The 16,991-nt window shown below is 56.1% G+C and overlaps 1 protein-coding gene across 15 annotated transcripts in view; it reads left to right on the top strand.

Annotated features, from left to right (window-relative positions):
* TCF3 (transcription factor 3) overlaps positions 1-12,041 on the top strand; it is a 93,808-nt gene extending 81,767 nt beyond the window's left edge. For 8 of the 15 annotated variants that reach the window (XM_068420867.1, XM_068420868.1, XM_068420854.1 and 5 more), the window contains 2 exons: positions 3,062-3,206; positions 4,338-12,041. In XM_068420867.1, the coding sequence (XP_068276968.1) occupies positions 3,062-3,204 (143 nt within the window). In that variant the 3' untranslated portion in view covers positions 3,205-3,206; positions 4,338-12,041. Of the gene's footprint in view, positions 1-2,292; positions 2,520-3,061; positions 3,207-4,337 lie in introns of all 15 variants that reach the window. The other 7 variants (XM_068420869.1, XM_068420864.1, XM_068420862.1 and 4 more) reach the window with 2 other exon arrangements.
* The last annotated feature ends 4,950 nt before the right edge of the window (positions 12,042-16,991 follow it).

Genomic DNA, 16,991 nt, shown 5'->3' with positions numbered 1-16,991 from the left:
TGTCCCGGTGGGAGGGGAAGCGGAGGGCTTGGCTGCCCGCTCCGCAGGACTTCGCTGCTTTGGCCCCGCGTCCCGCAGTGCATGCAGCGCATGCTCCCGCTCCCCGGCCCCGCTGCGCAGGGGCCGCGGCAGGTTAACCCCCTTTCTCTCTGCAGAGGCTGTTGTAATATGCATCGGTGGTTTGTGCCTGGTGGTTTGTGCCTGGCTGTGCTCCTCTCTGCTGGCCTCTGCTGTTGCATTGATGTTGGAGTCCTTTGTGCCTCTCTTCAGTTTGTAATTTTTTGCCTTTCATAACATGTATATTTTTTCCGTCTCTTTTTTAATTTCCCCTTCCTTTTTTATTTTTTTATTTCAAGTTTTTTATTTTTCGGTTCTGTTCTTTCCGATCTCCTACAGACAGTCCCCAGCCGTGACCTCTCGGTGGTCCCACTCTCTACCTTGTACTTGCTGCTCGCGGATTGAGGCAGGAGCCAAGGGGCGGCGGAGGGCAGGGGCTAGGCAGAATTGGCACCGTGTTCACTTTGGTCTCCCACGCTTGTCCCTTTTTAAACCCTTCGTGGATGCAGGCGGGGAAGCGAGCCCAGCCCCGCGTGCTGCTGGCAGCAGGCGTTGGCGCAGGGTGTCCCGTCTCTGGCAGGTTTGGCCTTCGGGCTGGAGAGAAGCTGACCCCCACGTCCCCACCTGTGGGGCTGCCATGGGAGTGGGGCCGTCAGGTCCCTGTGTGCCCAGCCAGGGCTGGCAGGATCCTCCTGCTGCCATCAGCAGCTAACGGGGCAGGAAGGGAAAGGAGAAGATGAGGGGGCGTTGCGGGGGGCCAGGCAGGCAGGTCAGTGCCCGCTTTGAGCGGGGCACAAGGCAGCCAAGGCACCGCACATCCTTATACCCGAAGGACCCCACGCAGCCGTGCAGACCTCCAGCAGCCCTTGGTGGCGAGGAGATGGCTCCATCCTGCCCGGCTGTGGTGTGCGAGGTGCTGCCAGAGCTGTGTCCCTGCCGTGGGGAGCCACCAGCCAGGAGCCGCGGCTGCTGGCGTGTGTTGGAAGGAAGGAGCTGGGGTCCTGCCGTGGGTGGGCTCAGGTGCCAGGGCGGCTGGTGGCTCTGCTCCCCCCGACCACCTTGGGCGTGCTGGAGAGAAGGTGGCAGTGAGGAGGGGACACGGGCAGGGACAAGGCAGTGAGGAGAGGAGGCAGGCAGGGACAGCAGGCAACCCTCTGTCCCACACACTCGCCTGGGGAGCCCTTGCCCCCCTCCGCGTGGGTCAGGCACTGTATGGAGCCTCTCCAGGCTCCCCAGCACACCCAGGAAGGCCCTGACTCTGCGGCCCCTCTTCAGTGAAGGCTTATCCCCGCGTGGCTCCCCTGGAGCCGAAGGCCAGAGTCTGTCCCAGTGCCAGGTCTCACCCAAGGACCCTCCTCAGATAGGTGTCTTTCCTGCAAGAATTTTTTTGCTCTGGGGGAGAAGGTCGTCTGTACAGTAAATTGGGGGTTTGGAGGGGACGGGCTGCGGGTGAAGCCACGTTTTAAGATGCTGCCAGCACAACTCTGCCTTCCCCCCCTGTCCCTGCCTGTTTTGGGCACCCCTGGGGTGCTGCCAGCAGTGGAGGCTCTCCCAAAGCTCCTGACTGCCTGGAAAAGAAAATCACCCACTTCCAAAGAGTGATTTGGGCTGTGTTGAAAGACCTGGATTGAGTGCATCTGAGACTGACCCTCAGCAGCAGCGGGGGCATTTGGCTCCTGCCCCCAGTGCTGCCCCCCCACCCGTAAGAGGGTGCTGGGCCAGGCTGGCTCGTGCTGCTGCGGCACGGCTGCCCAAACCGCCTTCACTGGGAGGATTTTGCTGCAGATGGGATTTTTGAAGGAAATCTTACAAAGAGGGATTTTCTTTTTGCCAAAAAATCTTTCCTTGGGGCATGAACTCAATGGTTTTGGCTGAGACCCCCCCACTGAACTTTTAGTTTTCAGCCAAAAACGAACAGGAAGGCAACATTTTGCAGAGGGGAGAAGGTGTCGGTGTCGATACTGCACCCACTGCCCGCCCTCACCCCCAGCAGCACCCTCCAGGCCCGTGGGAGCCCGGCCTCGGGCTGGCAGCACCTTCCCGTGGCTCGCAGAGGCAACGTGCAGCCCCGTTAGCCCGGGACACTTCAGGAAGCGCCTGAGATGAATTGGCTTTGCAAAGTGAGGCTGTTTGAGCCGTTTCCAGTGGACACCAGAAGCACTACCAGCACGGCAACATATAGCCCCACCCTTGGTACCACCCCCCTGACTAACCCCTATGGTGCTATAAACCCAGCAGTACAGACGAGGCCTTGTCACTGGAAGACAAAGATCTGAGGGACCGGGAGAGGAGAATGGCCAATAACGCCAGGGAAAGGGTGCGTGTACGGGACATTAACGAGGCCTTTAAAGAACTGGGACGCATGTGTCAGATGCACTTAAAAACGGACAAAGCACAGACCAAACTGATCATCCTACAGCAAGCAGTGCAGGTCATTCTGGGCCTGGAGCAGCAAGTACGAGGTATGGTAACAGCTGGCAGGGGCATTTCGGGGCCTTTCTCTCCCCCCCACATCTCTGCGTTGCGCGTGCATCTCTCTTGTGACTCCTGCTTTCGGCGTTCGTGTCGCCAGCAGCACCCTCGGCCGCGCCGCGGCAGGCTGAGCTTCCCAAAGCCTCGCCTTGGAGTGGATTTGAGGCCGCTCTGTCTGTCTCCCCTCATGCTTAATGGGAATTTGGCACCTGGATCCCATTAAGCAGCTTTGGAAAGCTCAGTCCTTGACTCTGAGAGCTGGCTGAGGCACTTGGGGGTTTCTCTTAGCAAGCACATTAAATTGGCGCGGTGTTTCGACCTGGTTTCGCTCTAGCAGGGCCCGGCCGAGTTACTGCAGCCAGCGCAAGCAGCGGCGGGCAAAGAGCAGCTTGCGCTGAGGCTGTTTCCTCGCATGGTCCCGTGTTTCTCTCCTTGGGCCTCTGTCCTTCCTCTGTCTTTCGGATGCTGCTGCTGTGCGTGATCCTGTTGCCCAAACTGAGGTCGCTTCCCTCCCTTGCTGTTTTTGGCCTAGAGCGCAATCTGAACCCTAAAGCAGCCTGCTTGAAGCGTCGGGAAGAGGAGAAAGTGTCCGGAGTAGTAGGAGATCCTCAGATGACACTTTCAGCTTCACATCCTGGTCTAGGAGATGGTCACAACCCTGTTGGACACATGTAAAGGTATCGTCCCCTGCCCTGTGATCCCAGCACCCCGCTTATGGGTCCAGCCCGTGGCCGACATGCGCTGCTGCGCTTTGGCAGCTCAGCCCCGCTCGTTTGGCACCAGCCAACGTCCTTCTTAATTTACCTTAAGTAAATGACTTTCACGTGCATGTCGTTTGCTCGTCTGTGGACACCGAAAGCCTCTGCCCTGCAGGAGAGGTGCAGCCCCGGAGCTGGGACCACCACCCTGAGCGAGCTCAGCTCTGCTCTGCACCTCCCAGCCCTGCCCCAGTTGGCTACTGGAAACAGAATCACAGAATCAATCAGGTTGGAAGAGCCCTCTGGGATCATCAAGTCCAACCATTGCCCCGACACCACCATGTCAACTAGACCATGGCACTAAGTGCCATGCCCAGTCTTTTCTTAAACCCCTCCAGAGATGGTGACTCCACCACCTCCCTGGGCAGCCCCTTCCAATGTCTAATGACCCTTGCTGAGAAGAAATGCTTCCTAATGTCCAACCTGAACCTCCCCTGGTGCACACACAGCTTGAGGCTGTGTCCTCTTGTCCACCAGCAACTCCTTTGCCCGGTGGCCCTATGGGAGGGAATGGGCAGGTCTCAGAAATGCCAAGAAAGACAGCGCAGGTGGAATTGCCTCAGCAAGATGGTGGCAGGCGCAGGCTCTGCCGGGCTGGCCCTGGTTTTAAGGAAACCCCGTACTTGGCCAGGAGAAGCTGAGCCTGTTTGGCCCGAGTGGTGCAGGGATGTCGGGGGGGATTGAGCAGCTCCAGGAGCAGTGGGGTTGGGGGCTGACCCCGTCAGCGACACTCCCCTGTGTGGGGCTGCGATGCCTCAGCCCACAGCACCCGCGCGCCCCGGAGCACACAGAGGGGCTGTGGACCCCCGACGTCCCCTGCGCCGGTGGACACCTGGGGCTGAAAAAAAAAAAGGCAAAGCCGGTGTCTCAGCAGAATAGTGAGCTTGTGTCTCAGCTCCGCTGCGGCCGTGCTGAACCCTCGGGGCTGGCTTCTCCTGCGGAGACGAGGCCGCAACAAGGGGGGCTTGCGGCCCCCTCCATGCAAGGAGCAGCGTTTTATTCTCATTTGGGTTTCTCTCACTTCAGGCTTTTGTTTTGTTTTATTTGTAGATCTTTTTGTTCCTCTGGATAAGAGAGATCAGTAGGAAGAAAACCCTCAGTGTGACCTGCAACCTTCTCGAACCATAAACTTTAGTACTGCTAATACTGACACACGTGGACGGATCCTGGCATGACGTAAGGGGTGGAAAAAAACACTTTGTCAAAAACGAAACGAAAACAAACAAAAAAAATTGCCTTAAGTATAAAGTGCGGAACAGTCAATACATATCACTCAGTTAGGAGGGGGTGGCGTGTTCTCTTGGCTTGTTCGCAAGCAGCCAGCAGCAAAATTGTGCCTAAGCTTGATATTTCTTTTTTTTTAAAAAAAAAAAGAACATTAGTTATGAGATTTTTTATGTAGAACAAATAGCAATGCCTTTTGGTTTTTTTTAGCTTCTTTTGCATATGTTTTGTAAGCAACGAAAAGAATTTTTTTTTTTTTTTGTATAAAAAAAAAAACGTCTTGTACCCCATGCTTTTCTGCTGCTGTTTCTATAGTTAACGTTGCATCTTTAGGATCAACCAGAATATTAAAATTGTATTAAGAGAGACTGGATATAAAGAGAGGAATTCTCAGATTCGGCTCTGAAAGCCACTAAAAGCGAATGTAGCCACAGCAAGGGGATGTTCTTCCTTGCCTGGCTTGTACCTTCCATTATAAAAAAAAAACAAACTCACTCATGTGCTGAATCCACCATCTCTTTGCTTGGCCACTTCTGATTTGGGAAAAGGAACTTAAACAGCAAAGCAAGTTGCAGCAGTATCCCTCAGCGGTGCTCCCGCTCCTCCCGGAGGTGACCGAGGTCCAGCCAAGGGTCTCTGCAAGATTTGCTTTACTCCTGGAAGATCCCGGAGGCTCTGGTCCCACCTGGGAGAGGAGGTGCCCCATGGGCTGTCCTGGAGCGTCGTGATGGGGAGGACAAGGAGGCCTTGGGGGGGTTGGAAGAGAACTGAGGGACTGGGGCGCTTTCAAGGTATGCAAAGAAGCAACACGGATGCAAGAAGAAAGCCCAGAGCAGAGGAAAGCACCTCTTGGCCTCGTCAGAGGCGCTTCCAGGGGCAGCGCTGAACAAAGGCAAACTGAACAAAGCTGGAGGGCTGGGAAGAGGCAGAGACGGACGGAGCAAAGGCGGCAGCGGGACACCGTGCTCGGTGACCTTGCAGCAAACGGACCCGCGGGCACTGGCGACGGCAGCGGAGCCCAAGGTGGCAGGAAGGGGAGCAGCTCCCCAGCGTGTGCGCTCGCTCCAGCCCTCTGTGAGCCACAACCGGCGGCAGGATCCCCGTCTCCGTGCAGCTTCTCCCTACGCTGGAGCCACCACCATTGGAAGTGCAAAACGCTGCAGGCTTGGGCAGAGGGGTGGTTTCACGCCCTGCCTTCACCCACTGTCATCTCTCGAAAGCGTCCTTGGAGGCAAACTCAGCCCTGGGGATGCAGAGTGGCTGCTGTCACCTCCATGGGGGCTCCTTTCTCCGTGCTGGAAAGGAGGGGAGCGGCGAGCGCCCGTCCTGCGTGAGATGCTCCAGCAGCCAAGCTGGGCCAACGATCTCTTCGCCCCGAGGGCTTCACTCCAGACCGTGCTGGTGTGCTCAGCAGGAGGAAGACCCCCGGCAGCCCCACGGCATGGCAGGGTGCCCCAGGGGTGCAGGAGCAAACGAAGAGGTCCTCGGCAGTGCTGAGCTGTGGCAGCCGTTCTGGAGTTGGCAATGGAAAAGCTTCCAGCGGAATTTATTCTTGTCTCTTTCCTCTCCTTTCCCTTCTGAAACATTTTGTGCCCGGTTCTTCCCAGCTGTGCAGGCAGACAGGGTCAGCTCCCCAGGGGGATGTTAAATCCCATCTCAGCAGTGTCTGTAACACTCTCGGACTGGGGTATCTGCCTGGCAGAGCCCCGACAGCCAGGAGAGTTCACAGGGCGTGGGTGCTGGCCTGGGGGGGGACATGGGGACAGCGAGTGCAGTAGGACCCCCCAGCAGCAGGGTCCATCTCTCCCTTCTGCTTCTTGGGCCTGTGCTCCTCGGGGAAGCTGTGTTGCTTTGGCACAGGGGGAAGGGAAGGACTGGTGAACAGGATTAGGTCCTGTGGTACTTCCTAGCAAGTCCATGCTTTGGCATGACGTCCTGGTGCTCCTCCGTGCTCATAGTCGTGCTTTGTGCTCCAGCAAAGGCTGCTGGAAACGCTCAGGACATCGCTCATCTCCCACCTACACCCAGGTACCGTGGGCTCAGCCCCTGTAGCATCTCAGAGAGGAGCCACTTACGAGTGCTGGAGCAATATGGCACCGTCTCTCCCTGCTGCCCCTGGCACTGGCACTGGCACTGCCCCAGGACTCTGCGAGGTCCAACCATAGCTCTGAGGCTTTCGGGTGCTCCTGGCTTGCCCCGTTCACAGCCTGCTGCTCCCACCATCGCTTCTGCATGGTGAGACCTGAGACTGCAGCAGCCTCCAGCTCTGTCCCCAGGAAGGCTGGGAAAGGCCGGTGGCTGTGGTCCCTGCAGCCCAGGAGCATGCGTTCTTCTTGCCTGTGTCAGCAGACGTGTTTCAGCCTAATTAGTTCATCAGGTTACGACACTCTTCCCTCCCTTGGGTTCTTCTGCCTGCTTAAGCACCAGGCAGTGCGAGATGGATGAGGTTTTCCTCCGTGTGTGACAGCCTTCCCCCCGTGGAGCTGCTCCACAGCAAAAGTCGTGTCTTCCTGAAGCATCCTGCTGGGTTGGGTTGTGCTTCAGATGCTGGAACGAGTTCAGCTTGGGGATGGTAGAACACGCAAGGAGGGGGCAGTGCCCCTCCATAGCCAACCAGCCAGGTCGGGAGACTCAAGACAACCCAGATTAGTGCTCTGGGGTGGGAACTGGGGACTCCTTGGCTGCTTTCTGCAGCCTGTAAGAGGCTGCTTCATCCCACAAGTGTTTCCAGCCTGTTGGCAGGATGGTGCTGGGACCAGCGGGACGCTTGCTGCTCGGGGTGTTCTGCTGCCTCAGTGCTACTGCCCCAGTGCCAGGGAGGGATGGAGCGATGTCCCAGCCCTGGCAAGCTTGAAACCATACAAAGAAATTAAAAAGTGCTTCCTCAGCACTTTGATTTTCCCCAGCAACAAGAATTTGAGGTGGCGGTCATGTGCAACTGGATTTAAAGAAAAGAGTTTGTAGTCAGGAAAAATCCAGAAACTCAACAAAATTGGAAATTTGAGAAGATTTATGATTTGTTCAAAATTTTGCTGAACTCCTTCACCCCCTCCAAGTCCTGGCTGATGCTCTGCGGGCCAGGGGGGACTCCTGATGAGACGGAGCCTTTCCTATCATCCCCAAACCACCAGGCATGGCAACAGAGATGGGACTTTTCATCTGCATTTAAATAGTTTAGATGCCGTTTTCTTGACAGCAAAACTTCCTTAGGGAGGCTTGGGTGAAGGTCCTTGAGCATAAACCCCGGTGCCAGGGTTTGTAGATCTTGGTTCTTCCAGCTGGAAAGCGCAATGTCAGGGGCTGGTAGTGCTGTGCCCTTGATGGCGCAGGGTGCGTTGGGTGCTGTCACATTTGCTGCCTGCAGTAGCCCAGCACAGGCTCGGTGGCATCTCTGGGAGTGATTGCAGAGCACACCAAGGAAAAATAACTTTGGCTTGCCGGTGTGTTTGGCTCCGTGTGAATGTGGTGCCTGTAACCTGCCAGGGAAAGTGGCTTTTTTTCTAAAAATGAGCACTGTCAGGTGCTGTTCCCAAAATACCACCAGGCCAGCTCTGAAATATCAGCCTGTTGCAATGAAACTCCTGTCTTTAGGTGTGATGGGCAGCAAGGGCCGGGGTCTGCACCCTCCCCAGACCACAGCTCTGCTGGCATTCAACTGTGCGGTCTTACAGATCACTTTTCTCTCCAAACTTGCTTCTCTGCCTGTCTGCGTGTCCCTTGTGCCCGCGGTCCTGCACAGAGAGGTGTCACGGATGAGTGACGTGCTGCCAGGGTGGCATTCAGTTTTCTGCTTCCTCTCTCAGCCTTGCGTGCAGGGGTTCTCCTGGGCTGCGTGCTCCTCACTGTTGGGGGCCACAGAGCTCCCACAAAGCTTCCTGCGTCAGATAGGGAATCAGGGGAGAGGCCACCTTCCCCTGGGTGTATTTTCTAGTTTCTCTTTTCCCAGGCCACAGCAGCTGCGCTGCATCGCAGGCAAACAGCAGAACTGGGGTCCCAGTGCCGCAGGATGCTTCTTGTGCGGCAGGGCCAGCCGCTGCGGTGCAGTCCTCGGGCCCCTGGCCCAAGGGACCTCCTCTTTGCTCCCCTTCAAGCAGCCCCCTGCCTCCCTGCACACCCTGCCTGAGAGCTGTGCGTGCCGCCAGGTGCTGGGGAGTGGCTGGAATCCAGCTTATTAACACTAAAAGTTGCAGATTTTTTGTTCTTTCTCCCTCTTCACCTGCTTTTGCCCCAGAGCAAAACAGCTGCAGCCTCCCAGAAACTGCACCTTTATGGTCTTGTACCGACGGCGCTCGGCATCGACGGGAGGTGGTGGCAGTCTGCCTACTCCTGCTCGCAGCCCCGCAGCCGCTGCCAGCGCACCCCAGGGAGCAAAATCCCAGCTAACCCCTGGTTTGGCAGTCACAAAACTCACCCTGTGACCCGCCACTCAGACCTACTCACAGCCAAGCAACTGCCTGGCTTGAGTTCAGCTCCAGCTCTTTGCCAACGTCTGCTCGGGCTCTCTGCTTTTACAGCTTGCGCTGGTATCGTATGGAGATGTGTTGGCAGGAGGGACGGGACCTGGGATATGTGCATGCCAGTCTGTGCCCCTCCTGCCCACACTGAGCTCCAGGCTGGGAGCAAGGGGCACAGTGGTGCCTGGGCAGACGGTTTGCAGGAATCGGGGCGGTCGAGTTAGCTGGACAATCCAAGATCCCGCATCTGGCTGTCGGGAGCACGTCTGTGCCAGCCCCACGCAGTGGGGTCAGCTTGCTGCCCCTTCCCGGGGTGCCATCGCTCCAGGGCCAGGGCTCTGGCAGCTTTGCAGTTGGGGTTTTTGCCTTCTCCAGCGGAGAAATGCAGAAGTGTGATGTGAAACCTCCCCAGCTGTGACTGCGGTGAACGGCTGTTTCCCCTAGCCCATGGGTCAGTGATGAGCCGGTTTCCTCGAGGTTTTGCGCTCGCTGCCCGGTAGTGATTGAACAGGAAGGACAGAATCAGGCTGGGGTTTCCCCAGGAGTCTGCAATTTCAGGTTCAGTGCAGAAGCCGCTCTCAAAGGTCCTTTGTGTCTCATGCATGCACCCACTGAAGCCAGCAGAGCCTTTGGGCCCTTGCTGGGCGATGCAGCGCGTCCTCCTCCTCAGCAGGTGGGGGCTGGGGGGCCCTTGAGAAACAGGAGGCTGGTGAAACCCCCAGTCCCCTGCATCCCTGAGCTTTGCTGCCGTGGGGACGCTGCTAACTTCAGTGCCAGTGGAGCCCATGGTCCTCTTGCAGGCCCTGCTGTGTGCTACGCTGGTGACTCTGGGCCAGCTCCAGTTTCAGCAGACCCCTGGCTTTGGGGGTTTTAGAAGAGAGCTGAGAACGGGGAGGTGAGGCGAAACTAGAACTGGAGTTGGGCCAGGACAAGCCATCAGCCCCTGAGGTGCAGCGCTGGCTAACCTGGAGCAAGCTGTGGCCACTGGATCCCCCATTTCTGCTGAACACCAGCAAGAGCAAGACCTGTTTTCTGTACCGCAAGCTTGCAGAAGGTCTTTGCCCTGTTAAATCCTATGCAACCCCCTCTCCTCTCCCCCGGGGCTCTCCAGATCCCATCCCAGCCCATTCTCTCTGCTCTTGTCTGTGACTGTTGAATTCCTGCTCCCTGCTGCTCTCGGGGTCCAGCTTCATTTCTAGCAGCTCCAAAAGCATTTCAAGACTTGTGCCCTGGAGCTGGAGGGAGGTAGTTGAGGATGAGACCACAGGAACACCCCGTCCAGCTCATGCTGCAGGAGCTGAGCCCTGAATTGGAGGGGGCAAGGCCTGGTCCTAGGGCTCCTCCACGCACCCTTCACCCTCCTGTGCCTTCTGCTCGATGCTGGGTGGCTCACTGCCAGCATCCTTCATCCCACACCATCTCCCCCAGTACCTGTGAAAGGAGAAGTTGTGTCCCACCTCGTTGCTGCCCAGCTCAACGGACTGCTCTTAGCGCCTGAGCCTCAGGCTTGGCTTGGCTGATCTTCCTTCAACTGCCTCAAGCCTGAAGGTGTGCTTTCCTTCCTCCTGCGCTCCCCAGTCTCTCCAGCCAGCACCTTCGAGCTGTTTCCCTTCATGCTCAGCCACCGTGGGTTTCTTCGCCGTGGGGCAGAACCGTGCCATCAGCTGCCCGTCTGCTGGGGTTGGAGGAGGGAGAGTTTGGGAGGTGATGCTGCAGGTTGGTCCCGTGGCACGGCCGCCTCTCGCTGCCCTTGGGGCGGGTGTGGGGAGACACGGTGCTCGGTGCAGAGGTTTGATCTTCAGGGCAGTTCACCCTTTCTGGGGAGCCGGCAGCTGCAGTGCCTTTGCCTGGGGACTCCGCGTGAGTCAGGCGTGGAGGTGGGCTCCGATCGGGAGGGCGGTGCAGGCCGCAGGCGTCCTTTTTGCCAAAACGTCTGTATCCATCTTGCATCCCACCCTCGAGGGGCAGGAGGCAGCCCTGCCGTGGGTCTCCACCCCCGTGTTTCTGTTCCTCTGCTTTCGTACACCTCGTGCTCCTCAGGTCTTGCAATACCCCCCCTGGTGCAGCCAAGCACCCGCCGTGTTGGAAGGAGAGGGAATAAAGCTCGTGCCCTGTTACATCTTGGCACAGTTAAGCTGTGGGCACCAGTATGGGAGAGCAAAGGGGTTTGGGCTTCAAAATGGGGTGTCCCACGTACCGAGGCGGCCTTTTGCTGAAGAGCATCCCTGTGCCCTGCGAGAGGGACACCGCGGTTCCCCCTTCCCGCTGTCACATCTTCCCAAATCACTTGAAACCCACCAGCTTTTGAGCAAACCTTGTAAGATGGGGCCTCTCTGGGAGGGAAGGAGCCATGGGAAGCCATGGCAGCGGGGGTTAATTTGCCGGGAGGGGGGAGAGGAGGAAGAGGCACCTGGTGAAGCAGAGCAGGGATGACCCCAACCACACGCTGGGACCTGACGGTCTGCGGGAAATGACCCATTTTCTTTGGAGGGCTCCAGCTCGTTGGGGGAAAACGAAGCATTTACTGGGTTGCTCTTTCTATATATTTTTGTAGGACGGGGCAGGGTGGGAGAGCAGATGGGAGATGTCTGTGGAAGTTGTTTATTTTTAACCCCATAGAAAGTTTTGGGTTGGTTTTGGTTTGGGTTTTTGGCCTTCAAAAAAAAAATGGTCCTTGCTTTTGATGTTTATGCTGCCTACCTGTAAATCCAGATGTACTTAAGTGGCTGAAATCCTTGTTCTTAAATCAGATACACATTATAGTTTTGAACTATATATATAGTAAATATATATATATATATGCCTAACCCAGCAAAAAAAAAAAAATAAAGTATTTGGGGGTGGGGAAGTGAGTTGTTCTCTGAAATGAATCACAATTTGGGGGATGAAATTGTGTTTCTGAGTGCCTCAAGATATGAATTGTTTTCATTTTTTTAAATAATTTTATACAAGTGTCAAAACAGCTGGCTGGATTATTTGGAATTTTTAAATAATCCTAACTTTTTTAAAGTAGATTTTGAGAACTGTCCTGTATATAACAGTAATGTAGCAATAAATGTGACATTTTATAACAATATTACTTTTTTTTTTCCCCATATCTGTCTTTCAGATGTTGTATACCTATGAATGAAAAGTTGTAATAAAGGTTTTACCTTGTACTAAAAAAAAAAAAAAGAGGAAAGACAAGACAAGGCAGGTTTTCAGACACTGCCCACTCGCGCTCTGTTCCTGTGCTCTGGGCACGGGTCCTACCCACCCAAACCGGCACGGCGAGTGCTTCTGACCCTCCCTGAAGATTTCCAGTGCTGCCCATCACCGTGGGATCTGGGCCCCTGCCCCAGCAGCCATCGGAAATGCCTCAGTAGACATGTAGGTGCTGGAGGTTCTCCCTGTCACAGAATCACAGAATCACAGAATCAACCAGGTTGGAAGAGACCTCAGGGATCATCGAGTCCAACCATTGCCCTGACACCACCATGGCAACTAGACCAGGGCACTAAGTGCCATGTCCAGTCTTGTCTTAAACCCCTCCAGAGAGGGTGACTCCACCACCTCCCTGGGCAGCCCCTTCCAATGTCGCAGCACAGCTTCTCCCGTGGCTCCGCTGCGGTCGATGGGGTCCTCCACCACCCTTCCGGGGTGCTGTTCTGGGGCAGCGTGCGTTTGAGCCCGCGTTACACGTGGCAGGGATGTCGTCTTCATTATTTATTGCTGGGAAGATCTGTGTTGGGAATGGGAAGGAGATGTCACAGCACGACTGTTGCTTCCTTGCCTCTATGCTGCCCTGGGGAGCACCCAGTGAGGGTGGTACCAGCAGGGTGCAAGCTGGAAATCGGGTCAAACACGCCCAGTCCATACCAGAGCCCAGCGTACACTGGTAATGGGGGAGACAGCGTGGCAGAGGGTTTAAGAGAGCTTAAACCCTGCAAGAATGGGCTGGATCTAGTAGTGGGAGGCAGCCCAGCCTTGTAGGTTCTCACCCTCCCAGCCTCGTCCATTGGGTGAGGCTGTGCCCTGGCCAGGCTGAATCATGTGGGATCTCTCTCTGTCACCCTCTGCCAAGGGCCCAGCCCTGACCACAGCATCTTCAAACCCCCCGCGGCGCCGCGCTGCCCAGCCGGGCTCTCCCTGCCCTCATCCTCCAGGCTTCTCCGGGCCGGTCCCCAATGCGTTGCCCCTCTGATCAGCAGGTATTTCCCCAAACCATCGTAGCTTCAACCCTTGTGGTTTCAGTGGTTAACCCTCCATCACCAGCTCCCTCAGCACATTAATGACTACCTTTTGGGGGAAACAGAGTTGTGGTAGGTGCATCCAGGAGCCACTGAGCCCTCATGGACCTTCTCTGAGACCCTGGGTCCAAAGAGGAGATGCTGCCTGAAAGCAACCCTCCTTTCTCAGGTTTGCTGCCTGTGTTTCTGCTGTGCTGCTCCAGCTCAGGGCTTGTCCACATAGGGCCAAGCAGGGAAAACAGTCTAAATTAACTGAGCAGGGGCTCTTGGAGTAATTAGTTAAATGTCATTGAGCCCTTGCTGTCCTTCGCTCAGCAGCGAGCAAGCTCTGAGGTAGCGCACTGCCCTTCCTGAGCTGCACCGAGAGCATCAAATGATAGTCCTTTTAATTCTGTGTCTCCTTGTCCGGAGTGATGTGCCTTACCTCATCCTCTTTGCCTTCACTCCCTCCTCATGGGTTGTGTCCTGTGTGCTCTGTCACATAAAAGAGCTAGTTCAGCCTTGGGGGCTTGCGCTGCCGTGTGGCCAGGCCCTGTGCTGGGCCTGTTTGCTCTCTCCCTTGAGCTGGCTAAAGCCAGGACAGGCCTAGGTAAGCCCAACTGTTTAAAGATACCAAACACCTTGGTTATTGAGAAATTTGAGATGTGAGCTGCCAGGGCAGGGGGTGGGGGGGCGTCCTCGAGGTGAGGAGGGGAGCCATCCACCCCTATCAGGACAAGGAAGGGGGAAGGACCAAGAAACCAAGGTTGTGCCAGATCCAGGCAAGGGAGAAATGTGTGCTTGGGAGCAAGGCTGCAGCTTGGAAGATGGATGCTGGGAGATGCCCAAGGCTGAAGGTAAAGCAGGCAAGCTGCGGTGGCCAGAGCAGGCTTGGGCTGGGAGATCAGGTGAGGGCAGGAACAAGGAGCAACACACAGGAGTTGCTGCTGAGTGGCTGAGAGCAAAGTTTGCCCAAGATCCAAGCAGTGGCCACCAACTGATGCGAGCAAAATTTGCCCAAGATCCAAGCAGTGGCCACCAACTGATGCGGAGCTGGAGGTTCCTGGGTGAACACTCAGAAGCATTTTCTCCCAGGAGGTGAGTCAAGAGGTGGGATGAGATCCTGTGGGCAAACGTCATGTCATGCTGGCACTGCCAGACATGGCCGTGAACTGTCCTTAAAGCAAGGACAAGTTATTGCAGAGCCGTCTGCTATCCTGGAGCAAAAACCACCTCACTGCTTTAAACGAGTGGTTTTTGTTGCTGTATGGCATCAACAGAGACATCCCCACTTGCTCTGCTGGCCTGAGAGATGCAGCTTGCTTGTTTCTAATGGTTGAACACAGCTTTCTGCTTTACCATGGTGTCCCTCAGGCAGCTATGGACACCCAGGCTCACTGCCCTTTCTTTTCTGCTTCAGAATCTAAAATGACACCTGTGCCACAGAAATCACCAAGAGAAGAAAGTGACTTTCACCTTCGGTGGCAGCTCCACTTTCAGGAGCCAGGCTTTGGAGGCGTAGCTGTCCCTGTCACGGTGCAAACAGCCAAAAGGAGTTTCTGCAGGGAAGGAGCAAGTGTGGTATTGCAGCGTGGCGTCCAGAGCAGACTTTGCACAGTGTTTGAACTGTAGGTGACAGCAAAATACACTGAAAAGATGAATTGCTAATATTGCCGTTGTTTTAATCAGGAAATTGGTAGTATTACCAGATCTTTCCCTGTCTGCTTTGTCTGGGGTAAAGCAGTAGAATACACCCCCCTGCCCCAAACTGCCTTCAAAACCCCAAGGCTTTTCTGAAGATAAACTTCATTGCCATTTGAGTTTTGAGTTATTTTGCCTTTGTTATTAATCTTTTTTTTTGGCATTTAGGAAACTTTCAATGCAAAGTGAAAGCTGAGACTCTCCTGTGTGTGCACAACTCCACGGAGCTGAACAGACATTAAAAAAGCAAAACCTGTGTGGAGCCTGTTCATCAGGCTCACTTCCCCCCACCGTACCCTCGGTAATGTGGTGGCTGTGGGAAAGGCACCGGTTTCCTGCAGGAACGCACACCACAAAGCTCCCGTCTGACTTCCTCGTGCACCAGCCGGTGCGTGGGCAGCGGGGAAACAGCTCACAGAAATGAACCCAAAAGTCTGCATGGTTCAGTAGCCCGCGTCGCCCTGCTGGCACCGAGGCAGAGAAACACTCGAACCGTCAGTGTGAAACGTGCTGTTGAGTCAGTCATGCAAAGGGCTGATAAAATAGTTGTTCCATGTCCTGGTGAGAAAAAAACAGGAGCTGGATTTTTGCAACAGGCTCCGCTCTGTGAATCCAGGCTCTCAGCAGCCAGTGCAGGGTGTGAGGGAAGGTGACACCAAACTGGGAGGAGTGGCCGATACCCCAGCAGGCCGTGCTGCCATTCAGCAAGTCCTGGACAGGCTGGAGAGCTGGGCGGAGAGGAACCTCATGAAGTTCAACAAGGGCAAGAGTAGGGTCCTGCACCTGGGGAGGAATAACCCCAGGCACCAGGACAGGCTGGGGGTGACTTGCTGGAAAGCCGCTCTGCAGAGAAGGACCTGGGAGCTCTGGGGGACACCAAGTTCCCCATGAGCCAACAAGGTGCCCTTGGGGCCAGGAAGGCCAATGGTGTCCTGGGCTGCATGAAGAAGAGTGTGGGCAGCAGGTCGAGGGAGGTTCTCCTCCCCCTCTGCACTGCCCTGGTGAGGCCACACCTGGAGTAACTGGGTCCAGATCTGGGCCCCCCAGTTCAAGAAAGACAAGGAACTATTGGAGAGAGTCCAGCGGGTACGGAGATGGTCAGAGGGCTGGAGCATCTCTGCTCTGAGGAGAGTCTGAGGGAGCTGGGGCTGTTCAGCTGGAGAAGAGCAGACTGAGGGGGGATCTTATCAATGCTCACAAATACCTCAGGGGCGGGTGTCAAGAGGATGGGGCCAGACTCTTCTCAGTGGTGCCCAGCGACAGGACAAGGGGCAACGGGCACAAACTGAGACACGGGAAGTTCCATCTGAAAATGAGGAGGAACTTCTTTGCTGTGAGGGTGCCAGAGCCCTGGGACAGGCTGCCCAGGGAGGGTGGGGAGTCTCCTTCTCTGGAGATATTCAAACCCACCTGGATGCGACCCTGTGCCACGTGCTCTGGGTGCCCCTGCTTTGGCAGGGGGTTGGGGTAGATGATCTCCAGAGGTCCCTTCCAACCCCAACCACGCTGGGATTCTGGGATTCTGTGACAATGGCTGCGAGATGCCGTTACTGCAGGTTTGCCCATGGGAGCATGGGGAGCCTTTGCAGCCCTGAAGCTTTGGCAGTCCAGCCGCAGGTCTTGGGCAGACGAGCGCTTCATGCTCCAACGTCCCCCAGGCCTTTCTGCAGGTTCACAAGAGGCTGAGCTGGTTTGGAGCAGAGCCTGGGGAACGTGATGGAATTGATGGTGGATTTAGGACCCTCTGCTGAAAAAAATCTGGCTTGAAACTCCCTCTCCTTTTGGGAGAGGCTGAGGGGCAGCGATGAGGAGGGTTTGCAGAGGCACCAACGGGCACTGGAGAAACTGCTCTGGAAAGGGGCCACCTTCCTCCAGCACGGAGGATGAGAAGCAGCCCCAGCTCGGTGCGAGGACAGTCCCATCCCCTCAGGGCTCGCGTCCCCTCTCCAGCGTGGGGACACTCCATCCCCTCAGGGCTCGGCGCCACGGGGCCGTGCGGGACGACGACCGCAGAGGGGAGCGTTGCCATGACAACGCCGCTGGACTCAGGCAGCGCCGCGGGCAGCCCCGCTCAATGCGCACGCGCCGCCCGCGGGGGCCCTTCTGTCACAGAGGCG

This window comes from Nyctibius grandis, chromosome 31 (assembly GCF_013368605.1).
Source record: "Nyctibius grandis isolate bNycGra1 chromosome 31, bNycGra1.pri, whole genome shotgun sequence".
Lineage (NCBI taxonomy): Eukaryota > Metazoa > Chordata > Aves > Nyctibiiformes > Nyctibiidae > Nyctibius > Nyctibius grandis.
The sequence above is the reverse complement of the archived record's forward strand: the minus strand, read 5'-3'. Positions and strand labels throughout refer to the sequence as shown.